The 25860-nt window shown below is 48.4% G+C and overlaps 1 protein-coding gene across 3 annotated transcripts in view; it reads left to right on the top strand.

Annotated features, from left to right (window-relative positions):
* The first annotated feature begins 10182 nt into the window (after positions 1 to 10182).
* The window catches only part of LOC119181122 (uncharacterized), a 62207-nt gene continuing 46529 nt past the window's right edge, over positions 10183 to 25860 (top strand). Inside the window, exons 1-3 of one of the 3 annotated variants that reach the window (XM_075875034.1) lie at positions 10183 to 10720; positions 10795 to 10992; positions 22201 to 23780. In XM_075875034.1, the coding sequence (XP_075731149.1) occupies positions 22230 to 23780 (1551 nt within the window). In that variant the 5' untranslated portion in view covers positions 10183 to 10720; positions 10795 to 10992; positions 22201 to 22229. Of the gene's footprint in view, positions 10721 to 10794; positions 10993 to 16502; positions 16666 to 18860; positions 19034 to 22200; positions 23781 to 25860 lie in introns of those variants that run through there. The other 2 variants (XM_075875035.1, XM_037432304.2) reach the window with 2 other exon arrangements.

The raw sequence follows: 25860 nt of genomic DNA, 5'->3' as shown, positions 1-25860 counted from the left end.
CTTTTCTTTCTTTTCCAGTCCGCAACTGGTGGTGGCCTCTCTGGCGTCTCGCTTCGCCGTGAAGGGGCGAGAGGGCAACCGGAGACGAGAGAGACGCCATGACGTGTCTGGTCTGGCCACTTTTTTTAACGCTTTGTTTCTTCGCATCTCGTTCTCTTCGTCCGGATTTGATAGTCGCGTGCTCTTGCGTGAGGGTGCTCGCGTCGGCGACGAGTCTGCTGCGAGGAGACTTCGCTCGTGCATCTCTTGCGCATGTTTCTCTTTTGCTTTTGCTCTTTGCGAAGAAAGTGAGAGTGCGCAACACATCCCCGGGCAGTCCTTGTGTTGAGCACTGGATACGAGGGGTGGTGTACTGCCGCGGATTTCGGTCATTTTCCATTTAGGACGGAGCAAGGTGGTCAGCTGAACAAAGACTGCTCAATCTGCTTCCACAAGGATAAACTTTCCCTAGGCTCACCATTTTCAGCTTCTATGCCTGCTGATATTTTACGAAACTCGAATTATTTTTTATCAAAACTAACTGCGGAAAACTTCTAAATAAAGATTAAACAGATCGCGTAAATCGTACCGCGCAAATAATTGCGGATGTGTTTGAAGATGAAGAGCAAGCCGAGTTATGCTTGATGGTCCACGACGCAACGAAACGTACTGGGATCGGCCGCATCCACAGTGAATGTTTTGTATAGTTTAGGAACTGGAGCTCGGCACCCATCATTGTCTTCTCGAGATAGCTTGGGTCGAACGCCGAACTTACAGAGACCCCTATCGAGCAGGTATTTTGATGAAGAGCGTGTCGTATGTCTGTGCTCCTGCCCGTCAGACCAAGCTTTCTGTGAACCTAGTGTACAATTTTAAAATCTACGAAGTACATGTACCGTGTCCTCTTATAGCAGGGGTCTCAATCTCGCATCAACTAGCGGGCCGCACTAGCTAAATGGGGTCTGCAGGGTCGGGCCAGTGAAGAAATCTGAAGGAGGAGTGCCTTGAACAAGATGTCAGCTATAGAATTGGCATTTGAGAGGAAGCTTATTCTATATCTTATACATGACCATTTTTGAAGGAGATGAGGAGTCGGAATTCGAGAAGAATCAGTACCGATCTGCACAATGACTGAAACCTGGACGCACACTCTAAAATGCTCTTGTTCCGCGGTTGTGTTTGAACACATGTTAACCACATGAGTAATTGCGTCACGAAAAGAATGCTTGAGGCTAGTCATGTCGGTGTAACACATGTACACATTTATTACGAATATCAAGAACGCATATAGGGGACGAAGACAGTCATGTACGGGCCAGGCCGCTCGCGAAAGAATCGTGAGCCGCGTTTTTTGAAGCACTCTCTTATAGTATACATCTCATATGACAACGATGAGGAGCATGACGATAGTTATAGCGCGAGAACTGAACAACAAGGGGACAAGAATGAGACGATCCCTTTGTCGTCGTTCTGTTCTCGCGTTATAACTATCGTCATGTCATACCAACTAGCCCAAACCCGCCACACTTCTAAGATGAGGAGCAAGAAGTGGCACAGTACGAGGATTGTGCCCTGAAACGCGAAATGGAGAGAAAAAATTTTTTTCTCTCTATTTTTTGGCGCTATCACTGGACGCACGTAAGGGGCGGATCCTGCCACTCACTTCGGGGCGGGGAAGGGGGGGTGTTTGAAATAAAAACGGAGAGGGTGACTTTTGTTTTTCAAAGTTGACACCATCACAAGAACCCCATTGCAGCATAAATACTGTTAATTTCTGCTCATGGTGGTCCCACTCATTTGTCTTAATCGGTGATAGGAGACGGACGACAGGTATGGGTGATGCTGACATGGGTTTTAATGGGATGGGGCATCCACCCCTACGCCCGCCGCCCCCTGCATCCGCCACTGATGCAGGTACCATGCTTCCGAAAGCACTTGTTCCGCTCATTTGTCCTAGTTGGTGACAGGATATGGACAACAGGCACTTGAGGGGGGGGGGTGCTGACACAGGCTGTAGGAAAGCATCGCCCCTGCCGCCCCCCCCCCCTTCTGGATTCACCACTGACGTAGGTACCAAACATCCGAGTGCACTTGTCTTGCTCATTTGTCCTAGTCGGTGATAGACGACAGGCACTTGAGGGAATTGGGGTGCTACACTTACTGTAAGGGGGGGGGGGGCATCGCTCCTACCATTCCCCCCCCCCCCATATGGATCCACCTCTTACGTAGGTACCAAGCTTCCTATATAATGCACTTGTTTTTGCTCTGTCGCGAAATGTAGACTTTGATGCCCACGAAAGTCGAAATCAAAGTATGCGAGAACTTGCTCAGAGATCAAAATACACTGCTCTGAATTCGTTGGTCAGACTAAAGTTCAGCGCTGTGGTTGTCCGTGCCCTGTCTGCGATTACCGACACGTTTTCTCGGGCATAGTTTGTTCGTGACTTCTGAAGAAACAACCGTCGCTCAAAACGAGACAAGCTCAGACAGCAACACGGAACTGGCACCTGCCTCGGAGGATGCAATTTTTATAAACTTTTGTCAGTGTAGCCACATCATATTAAAAAAATATATATATAATCGTGCGAAACGCCTGAAAAAACGCATCATTTTCAAGAGACGCTGCTAGAGAAAAAAAAAAAAAACGTATGAGTCCCCCCCCCCCCCCCCCCAAAAAAAAACGTATTATGCAGAATCGTATCAGCAATATTCCATTGTATCATTGCATTGCTTTGAAGATCGCGTATTCTTTTTATTGTTTTTGTTGTTATCTGCTTGGATCATCTTTCAGCAGAGAGCGAGGACACACGACTTCTCCGCGCATCCCGAGGCGCCGTTGCTTCTAGGTGTACAAGTCGAGGAATCGTTGACCTTGGCCGGCATCGGTCAGAGGCGATTCTTGGCAGCTCGAGCTGCTGTCGATGGCGCTTCGCTCCGCGGGGCTCGCGTTCGTCGACTGCATGGGCTTTCCCTTTCACCCAGCCGGCGCAATCGTTTCCAAAATGACCCCGCGTCTTTCGGAATGGACCGCTCGCTGATCGCTCGCGGGGGCCAATGCACCCGGTTTTTGCCTCACCGAAGTTGCATGCTCGTGTAGCAGCGTAGGCCTAGGCGCGGGCCGGGGGGGGGGGGGGGGTAACCATTTAAAGGGAAGGGGCAGTTGTGCCCCATATGGCTTTACCCAGTGGGAGATTTATTTTTTTATTTTATTTATTCAATGCTGCAGACTCGAGGTCCAAGCAGGGTGGTAATACACATACAAGTAAAATAAAATAATTGCGAAACGAAACAATAAAGGGCGAAGAAGGTTGTTTGGTAGGTTAGTTCGTTCATCACATGTATTAGTGAGACAGTTCCATTCACATATGGTTCTTGGAAAGTACGAATACTTCAGTAGGTCTGTGCGATCAAAATATGGAACATTGCATGACGTCTTTAAGGCGCAAGGTCAGTGGTCACGTTAATAGCCTAGACCTGGACGAGTGTATGCATACTCGGACGAGCACAGCTCGACCGAGACAAAGACAGCTGGAAGACGCTGTCAGTGTTGGACAATAGAGGGGCCACATCTTAGCGAGGAGAGAGACGCGACGAACCTTCGCCCCCCCCCCCCCTTGCGCACGCTTAAGCGTACGGGTGTGGCTACATATTTTTTGTTTGTTTTTTTACGTTAATTGCGACCAAGGACGCTTGCTGTTGCATTCAAAGAACTGTTTACTTCCCGCTTTTACCTCGGAAGGCCGGAGACCATTGACGGGCTTTTGTGAGAAGTGATCGAGTCATCGCTTCATTGTAAGTTTTGGAACCGTGACCGAGCTTGTTGTCTTTCGGACTCGTTGAGAGGGGCAAGGGAAGGGGGTGTGGGGGATCTGCAAAACTCGAAATCAGTGAAAATATCATTATTTTTACTGCAATACAGACGAGGGCGAAATGTAGGAGACAGAGAATCAAGTAAAGTGGAGCTTGCGCTGAGTCTCGCGTGAGGCTGGGTGCCAGCAGAGCTGGTGGGCAAATAGCTGGTCCTGGTTTGGCTAGGCTTTCGCCATCACACTTAACTCCTTCCCGCCCTTTGCTAGACTCGTTAGTGCATTTAGCTGGGCTAGATGGCATCAATTAGATGCTTCCGTATTATTAGCCAACACCCACAAGTACTACAGACTACATATCCACTCGAACCTCGATATAATGAACCCGAATATAAAGAAGTATCGGTTATTACGAATTGAATGAAGAATAGCCCTGCAATAGATATAGTGTTAGGAGTTTACCTCTACAACGAATTTTCTTATACAACGAACTTATTTTCGCATAAGATTCAACTTTGTTATAATGAGGTTTGAGTGTATTCCGTCCTCCATCCCGATTTGAAATCGGTTGAAGTCTGCTGGGTGTCCTGTTTCTTTCTCCGTGGAGCAACGACGGGCCTGTGCTTCACTGCAGCGTGCAAAGCTTTGCACGACCCGAGGCGAAACATTACTTTTAAGTCTCCTTTAGTTTCACAGGTGTTTGCCTTTAACATCCTGACGTCCGGTTCTTGACGATAGACATCAGTAAGATGATGGCATCATCATCATCATAAGAAGAAGACCCCGTGAAGCCGAGAAGAAAGTTTTCGCTTCTGCGTGGCCTGCTAGGCTCAGTACGGGCGTGTGATTCAGCAACGCCTGTCAGACACCCATGTAACACTCTGCATCACGTTGCAGCACTGCGCCTTGTAATCGTTATAATCTTAAGATGCGGCGAACGCCGCATCTTAAGCGTGTTTACGCACGAAGCGTTTGCGCAACGACCGTCGCGGCACAGAGGGTTACAAGCGCCCGAGTCTACACTACACTGCGTCGCATGCATTTGGCTCGAGACTCCGCTGCCGGAGGTGAAAAAGTTGCGCGGGTTCAAGGTATTCGTCTGCCGCGATGCTAATAACGTGCGACCTTGGCTTGCGCCTTTTGCACGTTCCTGCACAGATTGGCGTGTGCCACCAGGCCGACGCCAGTCAGACAAAAAAAATAATGATAGGCTGCTCAGCACACTCGAGTGATACTACAGGGGCAATCTCGGCGCAAAGAAATTAGTGCAGAATGGAACACATGTGACAGCGGGCGAAACTAGCAATTAGTTTCATGGGGGGAATCCACACACACGCGCACGCACACACACACGCACACATACAAGGCTCACGTACAAAAACAAAACAATACATTTAATGACGTTTCGACCTCCCCCCCCCCCCCCCCCCGGGGGGGAACGGTCTTTTCCAAGTGCCTCAGTGAATAAGTGGAACTTTTTTTTTTGTACGTAATCACCGTATCCACGACAACGAACTTTATATATATATATGTGGCGTTGGAAAGGGGGGAGGGGCTTTCGGTTTCGTCAATGTTTGGTTCGTCGAAAACCGCCGTCGTAGTTCGAGATCTTGCAATTGCGCTGGTCTTTTTCTTCGGTAGAATATGTAGGAAAAAGAAGGAGGGGGACAGGGGTGTGTGTGAACCAGTCGTTTCGCTCATGCGTCGCTGCTTCTCGCAACACCGCTTACGCACCGTGCCTGTACGGTATAGTCGCAGGTGGCTGCGGGCGGCTACGCGAAGAAGCCGCTCAGCGACAACGCACGTCATTTCTGAAAGCCGATGAAGGCACAGACGCCGTCGACAGTAAATGAGCGATTTGCTAGCGAAGGCCTCAACTCGAGGCCTTGTGCAGGGTCACTTCTTTGGCGCTTGTCGACGTCGTCATAACTCAACGTATAGTTACTGAGGGCACATCGTCAGGCAGGAGGCACAGAGACGAACCTTCGCCTTCTACCGTCAGAAGGGGAACCTTGGCACGCCTATCGGCACCCGGCAATGCAGTTTACGAGATCTGATGGTAGCGCCAGAACACACAGCCTAGCGAGCAGGTGCAGCAAAACCCAGTCTTCCCATGCGTAGCATAGCGAGTAGACGCAGCAAAACCTTACTTGCCCATGCATGTTATTTTGTCTTTTAACTGTGAGCAGGGGGGTCACGGCTGATTGAGTAAGCGCCCAGGAAGCCTTCTTTGAAAACGCGCCAAAAAGGCCATTGGCACTTCAGCGTCTCAATTTGTTCAGCGAGAGTTTCATTTTCTTGGTATACCTGGCGGTCGGCACCAACAATAATGAGGCGGCCCAAAAAGCTTCATCAGACCCTCTGGTCCACTGTCAGATGCAAAACCACAGCGCGTTTCCTGATACACGCCCCATGATGTGTAGATACAGGATATTCGTGAAGGAGGTTGGTGTACAGCGTATGGAAAGTCTGATACTTAAAGCTCACAATGGGGCATCAACGGCCATACTCATTCGTACACTAACAAACAATAATAATAAAGATTGACCGATGATTACGATACTGCTGAATGTGAATTCTGAGTGCAGGTTTCTGTTGGTGCAATAAAACCAACTGTGTTTGAAGTTTTAGCTAACCGCAGTTAATATTCGTTAGATTTTGCCACAGTCATTTGCCGCATTCGAGAGCTACGTACACCGCTCTGTGCACTGCAGTCGTCGCGAACGAAGGGAAACACCAACGGAAGCCTTACGACAAGCATGCGCCGCCGATCAAAGGGGCTAGCGCGTGGCAAAAGAAGAACGCTAGGACTCGCTCTCTTTCGTCCTCGTTCGCTCTATCGGTTATGCCGATAACGCCGTCGACGATTTGAGTGGTAGCGCAAGGTAACGGGGCACAAGAAGGACACGAAGGCACACACACAACTTGATACTTCCGACAGATTGTTATTTCTGGCCACCATGTGGTTCATTCTACTTTTTATTTTTGCACACTGTTGAAAATAACGTGTGTGAGATCGCAAGCGATTCTTCGTGAACATTTTTTTAGCCGATAATCATGCGAGTGAACCATATCGCACAATGACAAACAGAAATCATTAGTCGCACTTATCAGCTGATGCGCAGGTACAGCTGTCAGCAATCCATCAATCGCGCTGTAAATAAAAAAAAATCAATGGAGTTATAATGTACCTCTACCACACAACACGCTCACCCGTCAAAATGCAACAGTGGTGCGTCACCTGTAACTAATTAGATTGATATGTGGGATTTAACGTCCCCAAAGCACCATATGATTATGAGAGACGCCGTAGTGGAGGGCTCAGGAACTTGCGACCACCTGGGGATCTTTAACGTGCACCCAAATCTGAGCACACGGGCCTACAGCATTTCCGCCTCCATTGAAAATGCAGCCGCCACAGCCAGGATTCGATCCCGCGACCTGCGGGTCAGCAGACGAGTACCTTAGCCACTAGACCACCACGGCGGGGCTTGACGGTCATGATGGTAAAAACGCAGTTTATAGTAAAGCGACGCCATACCTTTGTCTGTTGGCTATAATGAATATTTTGCCAGTTGTAATACTTTGCTCTATTTCTCACCTCTACTTTCTCGACATTCTTCATCCCACTTCTTACCCTGCCCCGACGCGGTGTACTAGTGGCTAAGGTACTCGGCTGCTAACCCGCAGGTTGCGGGTTCGATTCCCGGCTGCGGCGGCTGCATTTGCGATGGAGGCGGATATGTCGTAGGCCCGTGTACTCAGATTTGGGTGCACGTTAAAGGGTCAAAATTTCCGGAGCCCTCCACTACGGCGTCTCTCGTAATCAAATGGTGGTTCTGGGACGTTAAACCCCACAAATCAATCACCTTTTACCCTGTCAATTGCCCTGCGGCTGCGGAGTGGTCCCAACGTTATCTCACGTAACTCTGGAATGTCAGCGTCCGCCTGCCAGGCGCTTTGCCAACTCATTTCGTATCCAAACCTTGCAAGGCTGAGAGGCCATGCTGCGTGAGGAAAGAATGCCCAAATGGCCAGCGGGCGCTGGTTCGTCGTGTACAGAACCAGCGGCTGTTGGATCTCAGTACTGAGAGCCCAAGCCGACATTTCTCAGTGATTCAAATAAAACGTTTCTCTCTCTCTCTCTCTCATTGGTGGATTGTGGCTCGTAAAAGGGCTCATAATTTAATTAACTCGGAACGTGTGGCAATGCTAGTGATCAACGCGCCATCGGATCTGAAGGCTGCCAAGTTGCAGCGAAAATACGTCCGACAAAACATTCGTTTTCTCGAAAACAAGCAGGCTTTCTGCACGCAAGCACTAAAAGTAAACACCATAAGTCCGTGCTGCACTTTTAAATCGTGCGTTTATGAAGCACGTTTGTGGATTTCTGCCATTTGCGTCAACAATAATGAAACGATATCACTACGCAGTTGCTGTCGAGGAACACGCGAGCAGCCATTAGTACATTTCATGCTCGGTCGCAGCATGCTGAAACGACTTTCTTTCTTGAAATTTTCTTTTCTATATTGCCAGTCGCCCTTATCGCTTTGATAATATCGGCATCTTGCGGCATTGACGGGGCAAGACTGACCAATGAGCAAGCAAAGAAAGTTTTCAAGGCATATCAACGCATGAACCAAGCATCATGGGATCGTGATCCGCGCAGGCGGAAAGCATCTTTGCGGCGTCTGGGACCGCCATTTTTATTTCTTTTCTCGACGGTGCGGGGTTCGTCTGCTGACCTCTGCGTCGCATTGTGGTCTTATTCACGCACTGACAGTGGCTGCACTTGACGGTGTGCTATACTAGTAACGTTGGTGCTACCCGTGTTATCTTGCGTTCTTCTATACGGACTCTAGAAGAACTGGCTTCAATCTCCGAATGTGAAGAACGTTTCGAAGAACTTCGTGCCTTGCAATAAGAGCCTTCGGACAATGACGCAATGTGTTCCAGTTGATAGCAAATACTGCTCGCTGCTCGACAAGTGCAGGAGTTGCTACCAACTTGGCGCGGTCAGTTATTTCGAGCCTCAAGTTGTTCCCGCACAAGAATGCTGGCCCTTCTCGCCAGCTTCTGAAATGCATTCATGCGGCGCTCGGCGAATACGCCGGGCTCGTTCACGAAGTTAGGCCTAACGCTCCGTTGAAGCCGGAGAAAGGGACTAGGGAGGTGGAAGTCGTGGCTACCGTGGACTTTGTCTTGTTGTGCGCGTGCACCAAACGCCAGTGTCACCGGGACAATGGACTTCATGGTGCACATCTCTCCGACGACCAGTGGAGTCACCCTTCACCACGGAGTACTTCGTCGTCAGTCGAAAAGTAAGATAGGGAGTCCCCGAGCTCGCGAGGTGGTACGTTGCTAAGAGATGTCTGTCAGTTGAAGGCCTCGAATTGGTGCACGCCAGCTAGGCGTCTTGGTCACGCCCGCGAAAAGTTGCGTGACGTTAGCTGCATCGTAAAATTAAGCCCGAATCTTTCTGGGCGGGCTGTGGCCGCGTATCGGGTGTTCACCGTGACGGAATTTGAGAGGACGGGCTGCGTCGCTGGTGTGGCTACGCATATATCTATAGCTTCAGGTTCACACTAGGCAAGTAGCTTGATAGACGTCCTCCTTCGATTTCGTCAGGGACATTTGCCCGTTCCGAATGACGTTGGGACCTCGACCACTATTTCATAATTATAGGTAGTTTGTGTGTGGTATGGTTCGTGACGTGCGTTTCTCTGCGAAATGTGGTTTCGAGGAAGCAGCATGCGGAATAGCCTCGATAGCTTTGTTAATGCTGCGGAACTTCTTCAGGTTGCAGATCAGCGCTTCCGTCTGCAGCCAAGGTGAGTGGTGATCAACTTTGTTGCACTTGAAGAGCGTGTGTGGGCTGTCTGTTTGCGCATCGCTTTCGTACGCGCCTTGCTTACTTCGTTGAACGCGCCACCCGCTTTGGTATATAGGCTTCTGGGAACCTGGTCAGCGCACGCGTGCGAACCTTGTCACGGTGAGTACATCAGTTTTTTTCTACATTCGTATTTTTAAGGAGTGTGTTTTGAACGTTTCAGATGTCTTGTCGCTGCAGGCTGATATACATCGACGTCGGACTACAGAAATCATCCGAGCAACATCACGTGAATGTGTCGTCGTGACATTGGAAGCGGATGACAGTGGTATTCCAAACAGATGAGGTAGCAGTTTTGGAGTCTAATCAGGGCCCCCAGTTTTGGTGGCCGGCTGTCGCAGCCACACCGGATCTTGTCTGTGCCAGAATCGAAGGGGACGTGGGGCGTGGATGACATTGTTATTCCAGGCAGAAGAGGTAGCAGTTTTGGAGTCTAATCGGAGCCCGCCAGTTTTCGTGGCCGGCTGTCGCAGCCACACCGGGTCGATAGGCAGGATATGACAGGTGTCCTCTTGATGTATCATCAACAACATTGAATCCATTCCGAATGACTTTGTGAAGCGACCACTATTTCGTATTGAGTAGTCCGCGCGCGATGGTGCGCTCGAGCAAAATTTGGTTTCGCCGAAGCAAATGACATTCCGAATAGCCTCGCCAGTGCTTGATTTAACCATGCTTGAAAACTTATTGTTCTGCCAACAGCACGTTTTCAATGCTGTCATTGCTGCTTTTCATGGTTACTGTGTTCCTCGTGATACCTTTTCTTATAGGTGCTATGTTTACTGTGCACTTTTGAGGTTTACTTCCACGCAATGTTTCTCAGAGTCCCACCGATTTTCCACGTGGCCATGTATGAATCGCAGCACAATACTCCGGGGGGTTGCTAAGTTGTTCTTTTCGTTTGCGTTGCTGCAAAAGCGAATTTTGCATCGATACAGATACACCACGTGCAGGTGACCCTATTCGAACGAGCTGTGCATCGAATACTGTAGCTTCGGATAACGAGTGGTGTCGGCAGTCATTCAACTGCCACGCCCCAGCATTGGTAAGGATCGCATACGCACAATTCATACAGAGGTTTTGTTTACGGGTGCTTAATTCCGCCGTTTGTCGTTGCAGCTTGCATCTGACTCTGATTGCAACCCGTGACACGGACGTAGAGCTGGCGCATTAAGACTGCTTCCAAAGCTATCCCTTCCGAAGATCACCTAGAGCATCAGTCATCGTATGACCAAAATTTTCGGCACCGTCCCACTGCTTTGCAGATGGCGTGATCCTGGCAAACGGCTCGTTGTTTCTACATTTAGAATTCTGCTGGTAAGTGCCACATTCATGCTTACGACATTTACTGCGGCCATACGTGTTTACACGTGCTTAACTCTTCCACAGCATGTTCAAGCTTCCTCGTGTCAATATTTCATGGCTATTCGTGACAAGTACGTAGAACTAGCTCCTGCAGTCGGCCTAATGTTATGTTTGGGAGTCCAAACCGAACTTTTTATTGCTTTTGCGAAGTATTCAAGCTGGTATCGTCTGATGAAAGTGACGTCAATATCGATGAACTGTCTGATGCAACAAGCGTGAAAACCAACGTTTTTTGATACAGTATCCAAACACGTTGGTTGGTGAAAGCTAGCGAACGAGCCAGGCTGATGCAATGAACGGCATCTCTTGCGGTGCGTCTTACGCAACGCGCGTCGAGCCTCTCACCCACGGGTCTTATTCCAGCCAGCGACCAGCGGTGGTTTCTGATTGAAGGTTTCGTACTACTGGCTGATGTCCCCAGGGCCTATAAAAAGAACCAAGCGGCGCGAAGAGAGAGCGACCGAAGCAATCCCGGCTCATTGTCGCACTTCTGTGCGAGCTCCTCGTCTTCTCGGCCCCAGTGCCGAATATGTAACGCCTCTGTTTATACTGCACATAACTGTTGCCTTAACGCGCCGTCGTCTTGTCCGCTCCGTTTATCAGCTTTGCGCCGATGCAGCCACGAGCTGAGACACGTGATAACAAACATTAGGCACCTGGACGCACAACTGAGGTCCGTAGCCCAACTGCTGCTACGCTGCCGGCCGGCACCGAAAGGCGCTGGTCTTGTGGCGGAGTTTGTAGATCACGGCTATGCTCATGTTTTAGTGACGCAGAACCTGCACTGTGGTGCGTATGTGTCGGGATATATCTTAGATGTATGGATTCGGGTAAAACAAGGTCTGCAGGCGACGCCACGCTACCTGAGATTCTTTACTGAGCTTTGGCCCCGGGGGTGGAAGTTTCCGTCTTCCAATGTCTTTGATGTTCTAGAATATCTGTGTATGTTTGGAACGGGTCCATACGCATAGCCGAGGGTGGGTGCGATATGCCGGGGTCGGAAGTCCGGAAGAGTAATTCTCGGGACGAGGCATGGGCGAGCTCATTGCCTCCAACTCCGCAGTGGCCGGGTATCCATATCAGCTGCTTCCATTCGCCCTCTGAGCGTGAGGACGAGAGTTGTGTAAGAAGTCGACGCGCAATGGGGCCAATGTAGCCTTTACAAACATTTCGGTAGGCTTCTTTTGAATCTGTTAGAACGAAAATGGACCTTGGGTTTTGTGTGGGAGATCGTGAAACCTGCGCGCCGGCAGCCGCCGCTGGTGTGCCCGTCATTTCGAACTGCGTAGTATTTTCTGCTGCAGCCACTTTGTTGTCAAGGCTTTGCTGAGAAAGTCATTGACTCTAGCATGTATTATATCCCACAATGCGTGTTGAGAAACGCGTGTGCGGCGTACGTATCATTGAAGGAAAATAAGTTTGAAAGCTAGGCACATCGTCTGCTGCGGTGTCGAGGAATGCACGTACAGCTTTGTGAACGCTGCCCTTGCCACGGCCGGGGAAGATCGAGCGGCTGTGCTCGTGCAAAGCATGAAACCTCGCCTTTGACTGCATGGCGTCTGCACAGCGGCACTAAACACATTTCGTGATTCTTGTAGCTCGGCAAGCAAACAATAAAGAGTAAATCATTGCTGCTACGACTTGCAGTACCGAATTCAGAATAACAGAAGTAAGAATTGACCGCGACAAAATATAAAGCACCAGCGAACCGCCAAAGTGAGGCCGACTGAACGATGGCACGGGCTGGCTGCGTGGGCATCGTCCAAATGACAGTTACGACGGATGCCGTATGGCGGCGCCACCATATGTGGAAGTTGCGATATATAACTGCCTACTGTTGCGGAACGCGCCCACGCGCTGCCTTCAGCGGTGTCCCGGCCCGCGTGGCAAACATGCCTCAACCTATTGCAAAATCGAAACTCCCAAACAGCCTCGATCAGAATTCGCATTAGGGGATCGAGTATCATTTGTCAATATGGTTGATTGGGCGAGTTGGTAATACATGATTGTTTTGAAATGAGAGCGCACTACTTAGAAGTATCATAATCGTCAATGAATTTTTAACAGCGAAGCACTAAGCTGGCCTTCAGTTGTGTGGCCTACCAGAAAACTATAAACCCCGTGAAAAGCTACGTGCCACAGAAGTTAGGTAAATCCCACTACTCGCCGCTGCTCCGCTAAATATGGAGGTAACAGTTAGCCCACATGAGTTAGCCCAACGCATGGCTGCGAAACTGTGGCGGCAAGCCGAAGACCGCGAGCGCGTACAACGTGTACTTTTTTACGTTAGTGTTGCTGTACAGAATCTGCACATGCGTGGGTCTTCACAGAACGTATACCTTTACGTAACGTAAACTACTCTTCGGATAGGCTTTACGTTTGCGGCGCTATCTCGCAAATCCACCTTCGTCCGTAGGAACTCGCGATATCTACATTGCGGAGACTGCAGACATCGAGTCAAAATAAGCTGAAGTGCCATCACATTGTTTCAGCCGGATTACCAAAGCTAGAATGAGCAAAACATGAAGCCGCAAACAAGTGAGCCCCCGACAGACTGAATAGGTGGCGCCATCTAGCGGTATCAAAATGAACCAGGCAATCACGGAGTTGTTATTGCAGAAACATTGTGCATCATACGTCTGGTGTAAAAACCGCGCAGTGGCGTTATTGCGATTGACTTACCTTTTTAATCATGTTCACCTAGTTTAAATAATTGTTGAGTTTAATATCCCAAAAGCACCATATGATTATGAGACGTTTTAGTGGAGGGCTCCGAAATTTTTGACCACCTGGGGTTCTTTACAGGGGCCATGCAACACCTTTTGAGCATGGTCAGAAAACGCTGCCGATCGGTAGTAGAGGCTCCCGACAACACGCGAGCCAAATATTATAGCGCAGCACGTGGCCTGTAATTCACAATAAATTATCAAAGTCAGCTAAAAATTGATTTCTCTTCTCTCAAAAAATCCCCCAATATGCCCGAAAATCACATGTAGTACGCCCACCTTTCAGCCATTGGCTGATTTGATCATGGTGCGCTCGCTCATTACAGAGATCGCCGCGGGAGGCCGCTACTTGTCCACACGTGCGCCCGCGATCACACTGAGAAGCCGCGCATACGAAGAACAAAGAAAGAAGCACTCAAGGTCACGAGGCACGTGACGTTTTGCTTAGCTTCCGGCGCTTTCGTCGGGACGAGAGAAGAGAGAATGCAATCGCAACATGCGACAAACCTTTGAAACTTCACTCGCACTGGACGGATTCTTAAAATTTTTGTGGCGTTGAATTCGTGAGGCAATAAGCTCTTCCAGTGAATTCTTTCCATGGTTACTTGAAAAAGTTTTCCAGGGCCTCTTTAACGTGCACCCAAATCTAAGCACACGGGCCTCAAGCATTTTCGCAGTGTAATCTTGTTCAGCACGTGCGAAAAGTGTGCGACACGCTGGAACATCGCGTTTGTATTTGTCTCGTGCGCGTGCGACGAGTGACTTTGCTGCACAGCTGTTGAACATAATGGCGGAGCTACATGCAACACTGTTAGAACTCCAAACGGATGAATGGAGGGATGAGTGTCCCCTTTATAACGGGGTAATGACATGCGTGTCAGACTCGCAAGAAAAAAATTAAAAGAAAACTTTTTTCTGTTGGCCCAATGCCTTATCTACTTCTATGGAATCGATCTTACTATGACAAAGAAACATGTAAATTCATGTTTTATTTCTCTGCCTCTTCAGGCAGAATGACCTCATTTTTCCTCTATTTCTGTCCTTTATATCTACTTTTCAACCACCCGGATTCTAAGCCCAACGTTTATAGATAAGTATCTATAAACGTTGCGTCGACCGAGCTGCGGTATGTCGTGTGATGACGTCATAATGTGTCATCACACAATGTTACGTCACAAGGACCGCCATGATGGTGTCACACATTATGTGACTTTCGAAGCCATCCGCACGTCATATGGGGCGTCATCGCGAGATGGTGATATTTTGCTCACTTGCCCCCGAAGCCGCGGACGTGGCATTCGAGGGCTTCGCCTTATATGTGCTGGGTGATGAAGTGCCGAAATAAGCAAGTGAAAACGCAGAAAAAAATCCATGCACCAACTGAAAGCTTCGTATCTGTTGGCGCTGGTGAAGCAGCGTCAGCGGCGTACCTGCACAGTGACGCTGATAAAAAAGAAAAAGCTTGGTGTAAGGTTGCGGTGCTCTTTTGTTTGGTCTGGGCATCTCTTGTTCTCACCGGGGATTATCGCACTCTTCGTGTCGGGCGGTGGTACGTGTTGCTAGGATTCGCGCATGGGAACTGCATGCAGGGTTCGGCAACTATCACGCACTTTCTTGAGAAGGAAATTGGGTGCGGTGTCGTGCCGCGTCTATTCGCGTCTATACGTGCCGCGTGTATTCACGCGAGAACCGTTCCATGCCTTGAAAGCAGGATGCCTGTGGGTACTCTGGGGAGGTGGTATATCTTTGCTAGTATATAGTATAGTGGCGTGCGCTTGAGCACCTTCTAAATTGCTTCAGCTTGCTTGGCAGGAGTTTGATGATTGATCATTCCGGACTGGACGGCTAATACTGCTCAACATATAGGCGGGTACACGGAAGAGGAAGGTGCGGGCGGGGAGGGGGCGCAAAGTCTGCCCTATAATACTTCAGGGGGGCTGCGATTAATCCCCCTCCCCCATTCTTGTAGTGGAACCGTGCGGACGCATGTGTTGCTGAACATGACTCATTGTGTTCGGAAATTTTGATCACGTCGTTAATACTCGTCTGGAAATATCTTCGGAAGCAGCTGTTATATTATAACTAAACTAATATGTGTGATAACAGAATAAAAGCATTTTATCTCTAATCGGGCATATGTTGTCTTTGATCACATTTTCTGCTAAAATGTTTGCGAGAGCTTGCGTCCCAGCATTTCTTTCAAACCTTCTTGGTCTTGAGTCCCTCGATCTATACAACTGTCATCTTTTTCTTTCCGTCTGTCACTCACAAATTAACGTGTGTGCACACACTAACAAGCACGCATGCACACACCTTAAAGCCCGCACTTATCAACGACGTGGGCGGGCCCGTGACCGTGAGGTCGACGTATTCCCCGCCTTTCTATTGTACATCCGACCACCATGGCCCGATCTACCGTCCGTACAGGCGGCAAGAGGAACGCTTCGAGCGAAGTCCGTCGCCATCTCTTTCTTCGCACGGCCCAGATCGGTATCACAAACAATCGGAGCTCAACGGAAGCCCGCCTTCAGAGGGCGTGGAAGGAACAGGGTGACATGAAACACGTCTAGAAGTGTGAGAAAGCAAGCACACTCGGCGAGTGTTTATTTCACCCTCTCCACGCACCATCTGGCGATGGAATGTTGGAGTGTAGAAGCAGTACAGAACGCGTCTACAATAGCCGCACGGAGAGGAAGGGGAGTCTACTACGTGCACGAGACTCGGGTATCAACAGAGACGGCCAGACATCCTGCCTCGCCATCCGATGCGAGAGCGCCCCAATAGCCGGAGTAGAGATGCTGCAGGCCTTTCTTTCTCCGCTCACAGTGCACGATATCGGCGGGTTGGGGCGAGCAGCCTCCGCGGGTGGAATCAGTTTGCGCTCTCCGCTCAGATCGAGGTAAGTTCACATATACCACTATATTTGTTTCAAAATTAACGGGGATTGTTACGCGAGTGCAACCCATTTACGTGAGTGCAACTCAATCTAAACATTATGCCATTTGTTAAACACATATTGCTTTTGGACCGTGTTGGCCTGGACCAATAATTTGGTCATCTGCATGATTTCTTGTGCTCATCTGACTTGCATTTAGTAACTCATTTATGATTATTTCCTTGTTCACTAGCTGTTAGTTTAAAGGCTAAACATATAGAGGCATTTTGGGGGGATTTTGGATTTACAGGGTGCAGACATAGAAATGCGCAGAGTTGACCTCCAACGAAGGAGTCGGGTGAAGGTTCGTCACAGCCCCCTTTTCCGTGTCAATGTAAGGGGCAACCTTGCGCCCCCCTGCCCTCCCTCCCCACGAGTCGCAGCGCTAATATATCGATGTGTGGCGCTGCATTGCGCAACCCCCCCCCCCCCCCCCCCCCCCTTTACTTTTGAAGTGACTAGGGGAACATCGGGCCCGTGGCCCACTCCAAGGGGAGGGGCCATGTGTGCCCCCTCCCCGAAATCTTTTTTGCTCGTGGAACATAGAGCCCGAAATGCCATTCGATTACATTTGCCTGCTCGGCCCCCGCTTCCAATCAAAATGGTGCCCCCCCCCCTCCCCTAAAACAACTTTCGTCAGGTTATGAAGCTGCATGAATCTTGGTTTGTGAAATTTAGAAATTGTGAACAGTCTTCGGCTACTACCAAAAATGTACTAGCTAAAGAAAAAGTAAATAAAAAAATTGCAGATCCCACGTGCAGTGGGAATCGATGATATGCAAAGCACGAATGGAGAAACATTGATAAGTCGCTTTAAAATCAGCACAACGTTACGAGGTGGAGGTAAATAATGTCATACATGACTTCCGTGTCATGATTAGCTTGTTTTGATGTGTCGTCGTTACCTTCGTCATCTGTTCACGCCACGTGATACCAAATTTAGTATCTCTGTAACTAGCTAAACGGCCGCGGACACGCTATGAGCGTGGTATGTTGTCGTGTTCTTACGTGACACGCGTGTCAGGGTTGTCATGTTTGCACCAGTCATATATTTCAGCATCCATTGACGTCACGTAACACCAAATTTGGTATGTGTGGAGCTAGCAAAACAGCCGTCGTGGGAACTGCGGTGGTGCCACCACTTAAGTAGGGTTATCTTCAAATAAGTTTTTACGTTTTTGGGGCTTATATGCAGCAAAATAACGTAAAAAAGTTTTAAAAATGCGTAAACGTGATTATAATAAACCCTACGTAAGTGACGTCGCCATAGATGACAGGCGTTTTGCGCTCATTTGGTAGGCAACCCCTTAAATACTAATACAAGACATAGCCTCAAGTACAAGTACAGTACAAGACATAACCTCAAAGACAAGACACGCCAAAGTTGCTAGTCTCAAAGGCTAAGTACAAAGACTCTTAACCCTACGTAAGTGACGCCGCCATAGATGATGGGCGTTTCGCGCTCATCCGGAAAACAAAACAAAAAAAATATAAGAGGCTGTGTTTACTGCACTGTCGTAGTCTGAACAACATCAAGGAAGAAAAAGTGAGCCAACGGAGCATCCACGTTCAGTCAGACAAACTGAACCTGACGTGAAAGACGCTAGCAGCGCTGAGTGCCTGACGGCGTATAATTTTTGTTTGTGTATTTTGCTGAGTTCTTGTTCCGAGACGTGTATTACATTGTCTCGTGTTGGACATCATCATTGCTTAGCGGTGTCATTGAGAAAGAACTTTACCGTGTGGAATATTGTGGCGACGTCATGAAGGAAGGAAAGCTTGTTCCTCCGTGTGGCGACGTGGTCACCAGTGTCAACGCCTCCTAGATTTCCTGTGCCTGTCGGATTATCGGCGGTCACTTGGGAAGCGGCGGTGGTCGGAACTACGGTGGTGGCGCCACTCAAGTTGGAGTGTCCTTAAATAAGTTTTTACGTTTTTGAAGCTTATATGCAACAAAAATAACGTAAAAAAGTTTTTGAAAAGCGTAAACGTAATTACTGTTAACTTTACGTAAGTGACGCCGTCATTCAACAAACAAATTTTTTAATACAAGACATTCTTTGAAATAAGTAGCGAACGCCAAAATTGCCGATCCTAAAGGCTGAGTACAAAACTCTTTATCCCTACGTAGGCAGCGCCGCCAAAGACGACCGGCGTTTCGCGCTCATCCTGTAGGCACGGGAAATCTAGGAGACGTTGCCAGTGTTCTGTTCTGGCGCGCAACCTCACGTGTGCGTCTCTGATTCTCTGGCGTCGTCGTTTGGGCAACGCTGGAACGGACAAATCGACTCGGTCGGTGGCCTCGCAAAGGCAAGGCGGCGTGTTTACAAAGGTCTGTTTGCACGATGGTTACGGCTACAACAAACTTTCTACGCCTTTGTTGTGTGTGTTAATCGGAACTTGACATGCGTAAGATTCAAATGTGATTCTGCGTTCCGTTGTAAAGTTTCGCTTTTGTTGTCAGGGCTAGCGCCGCGCCGGTAAAAAAAAAAAAAAAAAAGATATCGCTTTGGTAGGTTTCAAACAATAATGTTCGTTAATTGTGGCGTCGTTCGAGGCAGCAGCTGTAAATGACAGATATCTAATTGTCTGTCACTTGACGGTGAGAATTCGCGCGTTGGAGACTTGGTTGTAGCGGTCGACAAACGAGCAGTGAGAGACTACTTGAGGAGAGAGAGAGAACACAACTTTATTGTCGTCAGACTTAAGGAGGTAGGTGACCCGCCAGGCTGAACCTGATGGCCACCTCCTCTGCCCTTTGTACGGCCTGGAGCTGAACGGCCAGGCTGGTGGAGGTCAGAACTGCCTCCCACCCCTCTGGCGAGGGAGCGGCTAGGAGATCGAGAGAGGGGGGATCTTCCCTGCAGGCCCAGAGAATGTGATTAAGTGTGGCTATTGAGCCACAATGCGAGCAATGCGGATCAATCGAGTCGGGGTATATGCGTGCATAAATGTATGGGCACGGAAATGAATGTGTTTGCAAGCGGCGCCAGATAACCTCCTGGCGCTTAGTTAGCTTATGGTGCGGGGGTGGTTTTGTCTGCCTCGAAAGACGGTAATATTGTGTGATGTCATGGTAGGATGTCAAGGCTTCACCAGGGTTTTCCAAATCAGAGGCGGGTACCACCGCTCGGCTGACGAATCCTCGAGCATATAGGTGGGCCGCCTCGTTCCCTGGGTTCCCCGCGTGAGCCGGCACCCATACCAGCGCAATGGAGGATAGTGCGTCTTCCTCAGCATCTGTAAGGAGACTGGGCAATAGTAAACGCAGAGTTGTGGGGGCCACAATGCCACGTGCGAAGTTGGATATAGCAGCCTTTGAGTCACTGAGTATAGTGGTGAATCCGGATGCTGCTGCTAGCGCTATCGCCGCTTCCTCAGCTTCTGTCGTATTAAGCACACGGACAGAAGCAGCCGCTTTAATTTGAGGTGAATTGGCGTTGTTGCCGGGGAGAGTGATTACGCTTATTGCATATGCTTTAGTAAACTCTCGGTATTGGGCGGCGTCAACGTACGCAACGGTTGGGTTGGACGCGTACGTTTTTTGCAAGAATTTGGCCCTCGCTTTCCTTCTACCGTCGTGATGGCTGGCCAACATGTTCTTTGGCAGTGGTTTTATGAGGAATTTCTTTCTGATGTTGGGGGGGATGACAGCCGGATCGTTACCCGTAGGAGATACCACATGGTCAATGTTAGCAAGGATCCAACGCCCCGTCCTGCTTCCCTGTAATCGGTGAATTTGCGCCGTAAGATGCGCTTCAAGAAGTTCTTCTAAGGTGTTATGCAGCCCAAGACTGAGGAGGTGCTCTGTCGATGTGTTTCGGGGGAGACCCAATGCCACCTTATACGCTTTGCGTAAGAGCCGATTTAGTTGGGCTCGCTCAGATTGAAGGAGGTGCAAATAAGGGAGGGCGTACGTGAAGCGCGACAAAACGAAGGCTTGAATTATCTGTAGCAGTTCTTTCTCCTTCATGCCTCGATTGCGAGCGCTCACTCGAGATATAAGATGGGCCGTCTGGTTCACGGTTACGGTGAGACGGTCTAGCGTAATGTTGTTGTGGTGGTTTGTTTGCACAATGAGTCCGAGTACTCTCATGTGGGCCACCTGCTTAATTGGCGTGTCATTGACATACACGTTAATACTAGGAAGTGGAGTCTTAATTTTGCGGCGATCTGGAGGTCGCAGTAATAGTAGCTCCGATTTGCTCTGGGAACACTCCAAACCCGCTTCTGACACGTGCTGAACGACTACGTCGGTTGCTCTTTGAAGAGTCTCCTCGATTTGACCATCGGATCCCACCGTCGTCCAGAGCGTGATGTCATCTGCGTAGAGGGTGTATCGCAGGCCGGGTATCGTGTCAAGTTTGGGAGGTAGTGACCTCATAGCGAGGTTGAAAAGGAAAGGGGACAAAACAGCTCCCTGCGGGGTGCCGCGATCACCGAGTGTGATGAGCTTAGAACGAAGGTCACCCACTGAGAGTTCAACCGTTCGATTAGATAAGAAAGCACGGACGTAGTTAAATATGCGTTCCCCGGATCGTAGTTCGGACAGACTGCCTAAAATGGCACTATGCTTCACGTTGTCAAATGCTTTGTGAAGGTCCAGACCGAGCAAAGCCTTGGTACTAGTGCCACTCTCAGGTCGTAGGAGATCGTGATGCAACTGGATGAGCGCATCCTGAGTGGATAGATGGGCCCTGAAGCCCAGCATTGTGGGGGGAAGTAGGCGGTGCTCTTCCGCGAAATTTTGCAAGCGACAGAGGACAACATGCTCCATTAGTTTGCCCAGGCAGGAGGTCAACGAGATTGGACGAAGATTCTCCAGGTCGAGTTTCTTGCCCGGTTTCTTGAGGAAAAACGTTTCGGCTATGAAGACTTCTTGACGACAGAACGTATCAGACAGGAACGTAGCCAGAAATTTCTTTCGAGGGGGGGGGGGGGGAGTGGGTTAAACCATACTTAAATTTTGTATGTTCGTGTGTGCGTGTACATCTACGCAACCAAATCGAAAATTTTCGAGTGGGGGTAGGGGAGGGGGGCTTCTAACCTTCCAACGCCGTGCTTCCCTTGGCTACGCCCTTGGTATCAAACGTACCCTTGTCATTGGCGCCAGGAACGGCGTTTCATTTATTTTCTTTTTTCAACATTCGATTGTTTAAGGAACTTGTACCGACTTCAGGGAACCAAATTTTTGCATGTTGGTATTCCATTACAGTGTCTGTAGCACAGAACACAAAAGGACGGCATAATCTAAGGTGCTGTCTTTGACGTATTTCACACAGTTGATGTTGCACTTAGCACATTTCTGACCCACTGCACTAAAAATTGAGCTTGTCTTTAGTGTTCCACGCAATTGAATAAACACTAGTTCTGAAATTGTGCTTTATAATTTTGGGTTATTGAATCATTTATCACCAAATTTCTTTAGCTTTGTGTACTGTACTTGTGTTATAATTTATAATTACATAATTTATTCCCTATATGTCTTTGTATTTCTAGTTGAAAGCGTCAGAGGGAACAACTGAAAGATGGCCTCTGCACCAAGGAATCACCTTTCTTTCACCTGTGTTTGGACTCAGAAGCCCGGTGATGATGTTCACGAATTTGTGGCAGCATACAAACGGTTCTTTGAGTGGCGGCATGGGCAAACCGTCAAGCTTCAAACGCCACGGAAGCTCCTCAGACATGAGTGGGAAGACCAGAAGTGGCTCGTTCAAATTAGCCTTGATTTACATTCACGAATGAAAGTAGATAAGATTGAGAGCATGAGTACAGAAATAGCTCGCCAGTGGTGCACAACTGGACTCGGTGACAAGCAGATGTCAAGGTACTTGCAGTGGCTGCAACCAGACCGCAAAAATGGTTTTTGGCATGGCTGGTATGCTATTGAAGAAGGCATCAAGATGAATTCCATAGCATTTGGCACATTCGTTGGCCTGGACATATTTGCCGAGCGTCATGCCATAGTAGGTAACTCTACTGGCAACGGCTACAATATAGACTGCACATTCAGACATGATGAGAGGTCTTTGCAGGTGTTTATTGAATTGAACCATTGCTGGACAACAGATGTCTATCGGCTTAGCATGCCTTACAGTAACATTTTTAACGTGATTGTGCACGACCCCGACAGTGGTTCTGCAGATGTATTTCTTCAGGTGTACACGCTTCCCTTGTTTCACCGTGCAGCAGGCACTGGGGGTTCTTTTGTCTCTCATTATGCAGCCAAAAAATCTAGCTCTCGTGATGAACTGAATTTCCAGAGAATGTTAAAGATTGGATGTATCTGTTGCGGCCGACTTCTGGAAAGCAGTGACGTAGGCGGCTGTTTTGTCATCAGGCTGAGCTTCAAAGACAGGCATGAGGCACGGCGCACTGTCGGTCGGCTAAGCCGTAGATGCAAAAGAGCCCGCTTCAGCTTTGTGCCAGTTAAAACTCATGTTGTTGGCAGCAGAGCTGAGGAACTACGGCAGCAGTTGTGCTCAAGGATAATTCCTAAGCTTCAGTTCGGATGCTGCTACGCACTCAATTCTCTCATCCAAATGAGTGATGACATTGTTGTACAGCTGATGTTGTTGGAGAAGCATGAACTAGACACTCTCTTCAAAGACTTGGAAAGATATGCAGCTCACAATGAAGGTGCCCTGGAAGGAGCTTTGTTCAGCATTTGCACTGCTCTTGGGTATAAGAGTAACGTCACTTTTGCTGCAGTCTTGCCTGAGCTATTCAAAAAGTTTTGCAAAACGTATGTGCCCACTGCTGTGCCACAAGGCTCCTGCCTCGTACGGCGGCTGTTCGTGACACCGTCTCATGTCTTTTTTCTGCCACCTGCCGTGCATGCGGAGAACAGAGTGCTTCGCAAGTTCGACGCAGATTATGCGCTTAGAGTCTCATTCCGCGACGATCATTTCGAATTTCTGTCTCACTCTCTGGGATCTCATGGTGATAAGCGTGAGATGCTCGACGAAGTTGTTGGACGTTTCCTTCGTAGTGGAATCAAGATTGGTGACCGTCACTTCAGGCTTCTGGCCAGCTCTGTAAGCCAGCTTCGAGACCATGGAGTCTGGCTCTATGCAAATGTAAGAAAAGAAAAAAAATGCCCTACACTTAATTTTTCAGACGTGTATGAAAAGGATGTAGAAATTCTTGTTTCTAATGTCGTTGATATGGGGGTTTGGAGATCAGAGTAGCGAAAATTGCCAGCAAGGAAGTATAAGATAAATGTAACTTTCGTAATGAACTTGAGCTTGTTGGTAGTCCGCACGTGCAGCTGCATTACAAGAAACAGTGTAAGCAATTTATTCTAAATGAGATAAGGCATGCAAACATAAACACAAGGAGGGAGGCGCTTGTGGTGTCCTGACTTCCTTCTTGCGTCCGTGTTTTCATGCCCTGTCACTTTTAGAAGGAATACGTACAAACTAGTTCAGCGTCGTGTTATTCTAACGGCAAACTAACGTGACAAGAAAGACAAACTGCTCACATACTGTCCAGTCTTTCTCATTCCATTGCTTCATGCTGTTTCTTTAAGTTAAATTAACTGCCTCCTGTTAGTGTTCATCTCGTGCACAGGAACATGGCTGATCTCAAAACCTAGTATGTTATGAGGCATTCAAGCACGTACTATTATAATTAATCAATAGCTGTTCCAATATATGTACTAGTGATGTAAAAGTGCACTTGAGCTGTGGTGTAAAGATAACTTCAATCTTCTGGGGCTGCTGTGACAGAAACAACAAACACGTGCATTGATACCTAACACGTTCTGTGTGATTAGTAAAATGAGGTTATGTAGTACTGCTTGTTTTACAAAATGCAACCCATTATAAGGCCGCCCTGCAACACTTTTGCAAGAGATCATCAAATGTCTGCATTAAAAGAGTTTATTAGCTAACTAATTGACTAGGTAATAACCTTTAGGTTCTGGCAACTATGAGTACTCTGATCGTACACTCAAGTAAGATGCCAAAAGCTACAGGGGGGGGGGGCTATGATAAGGGGGCAAGGGAAGAAGCTACATGCATTAATTAATGCTCATCATGACCTGGAACACTTTCTGTTCTGTTTTGCTTTTTCTTCTGAATTGCGGCTTCCTTTCAGTGCGATTATGAATGTTCATGCGGGCACGTTGCACTATCTTTAGGCAGCAGTGGTAACCATGCAGCAAATTCTTAAATCAGCCAATGGCCGTGGACTTTAGCTGGTTGGCTCAGGTATATGGTCGGGTAATTTGGATTTATGGGATCATATTCAAAAAAAAAAAAAAAAAGAGTGATTTCTAGCTGACCTCGAGAAGTCATGGTAAATTGCAGACTGCAGGCTCACATGTCATTAGCCTCAACTGCAGATTGGCAGCATTTCGTAACCATGTTGAAAAATAGTTTGAGGGTCCCCTGAATGCTACAAATCAAAAGAAGACAAGATAGAAGCATACTTTCCGATTGAAATCACTCGTCAGTCAGTAGTGCACATGTTTGTTGTTTCTCTCTGTGCCCCCAGTTTTGTGACTGACCCAGTTTCACACCATTACTGTTAACCAGGTGTGTTGAATCCGGTGCAGGAAAGCATTGGTAGGAAGCGTTATGTTGAACACAAAGTGAGCAAAAAAGGGAGTGGAACTCATGGCTGCACGTGAGCCCACAATAAAAAAAGAAGTGTCTTACCAGGGCAACACCGGTGTCGATCTCTTCTCTGTTTCTACATTGATGGTGCCGATGTCTTCTTCGTACTGACCTGTTTCTCTATCTTGCGAGTTATTTTATCGATTAACTGCTGAATCAGTAAAAAGTCCTGCTGCCATGTTCGTTCTTGCCTCTCTTGGCATGTACTGTTCTACTTAGTATGTGCTACGTCACGGGAGTACGTGGCCAAGTGCACTTTGAGATTGCACAGTTGCACTGATCCGGACACGTTTTTGACTTATCAAGGGAGGGTTTGGCTGCTCCTGCTTTAACACGTCGTCCCTTCTTGCTTTCACACTAACCTGCACTTTAGATTGTCGCGATATCAGCTTCAAGAACTGTAGCTGCAGCCACGGCTTGATGTCCAAACTCGGAAATTTTCTTCAATGAAGCAAGATAAATAGCAAAAGGTTCGTTCAAATAAAGGAGGGCAAGGGTGAAAGTAAGCAATTGGGAGTTATGCATGCTCGCAGGAACC

Source organism: Rhipicephalus microplus, chromosome 10 (genome assembly GCF_043290135.1).
Source record: "Rhipicephalus microplus isolate Deutch F79 chromosome 10, USDA_Rmic, whole genome shotgun sequence".
Classification (NCBI taxonomy): domain Eukaryota; kingdom Metazoa; phylum Arthropoda; class Arachnida; order Ixodida; family Ixodidae; genus Rhipicephalus; species Rhipicephalus microplus.
The sequence above is the reverse complement of the archived record's forward strand: the minus strand, read 5'-3'. Positions and strand labels throughout refer to the sequence as shown.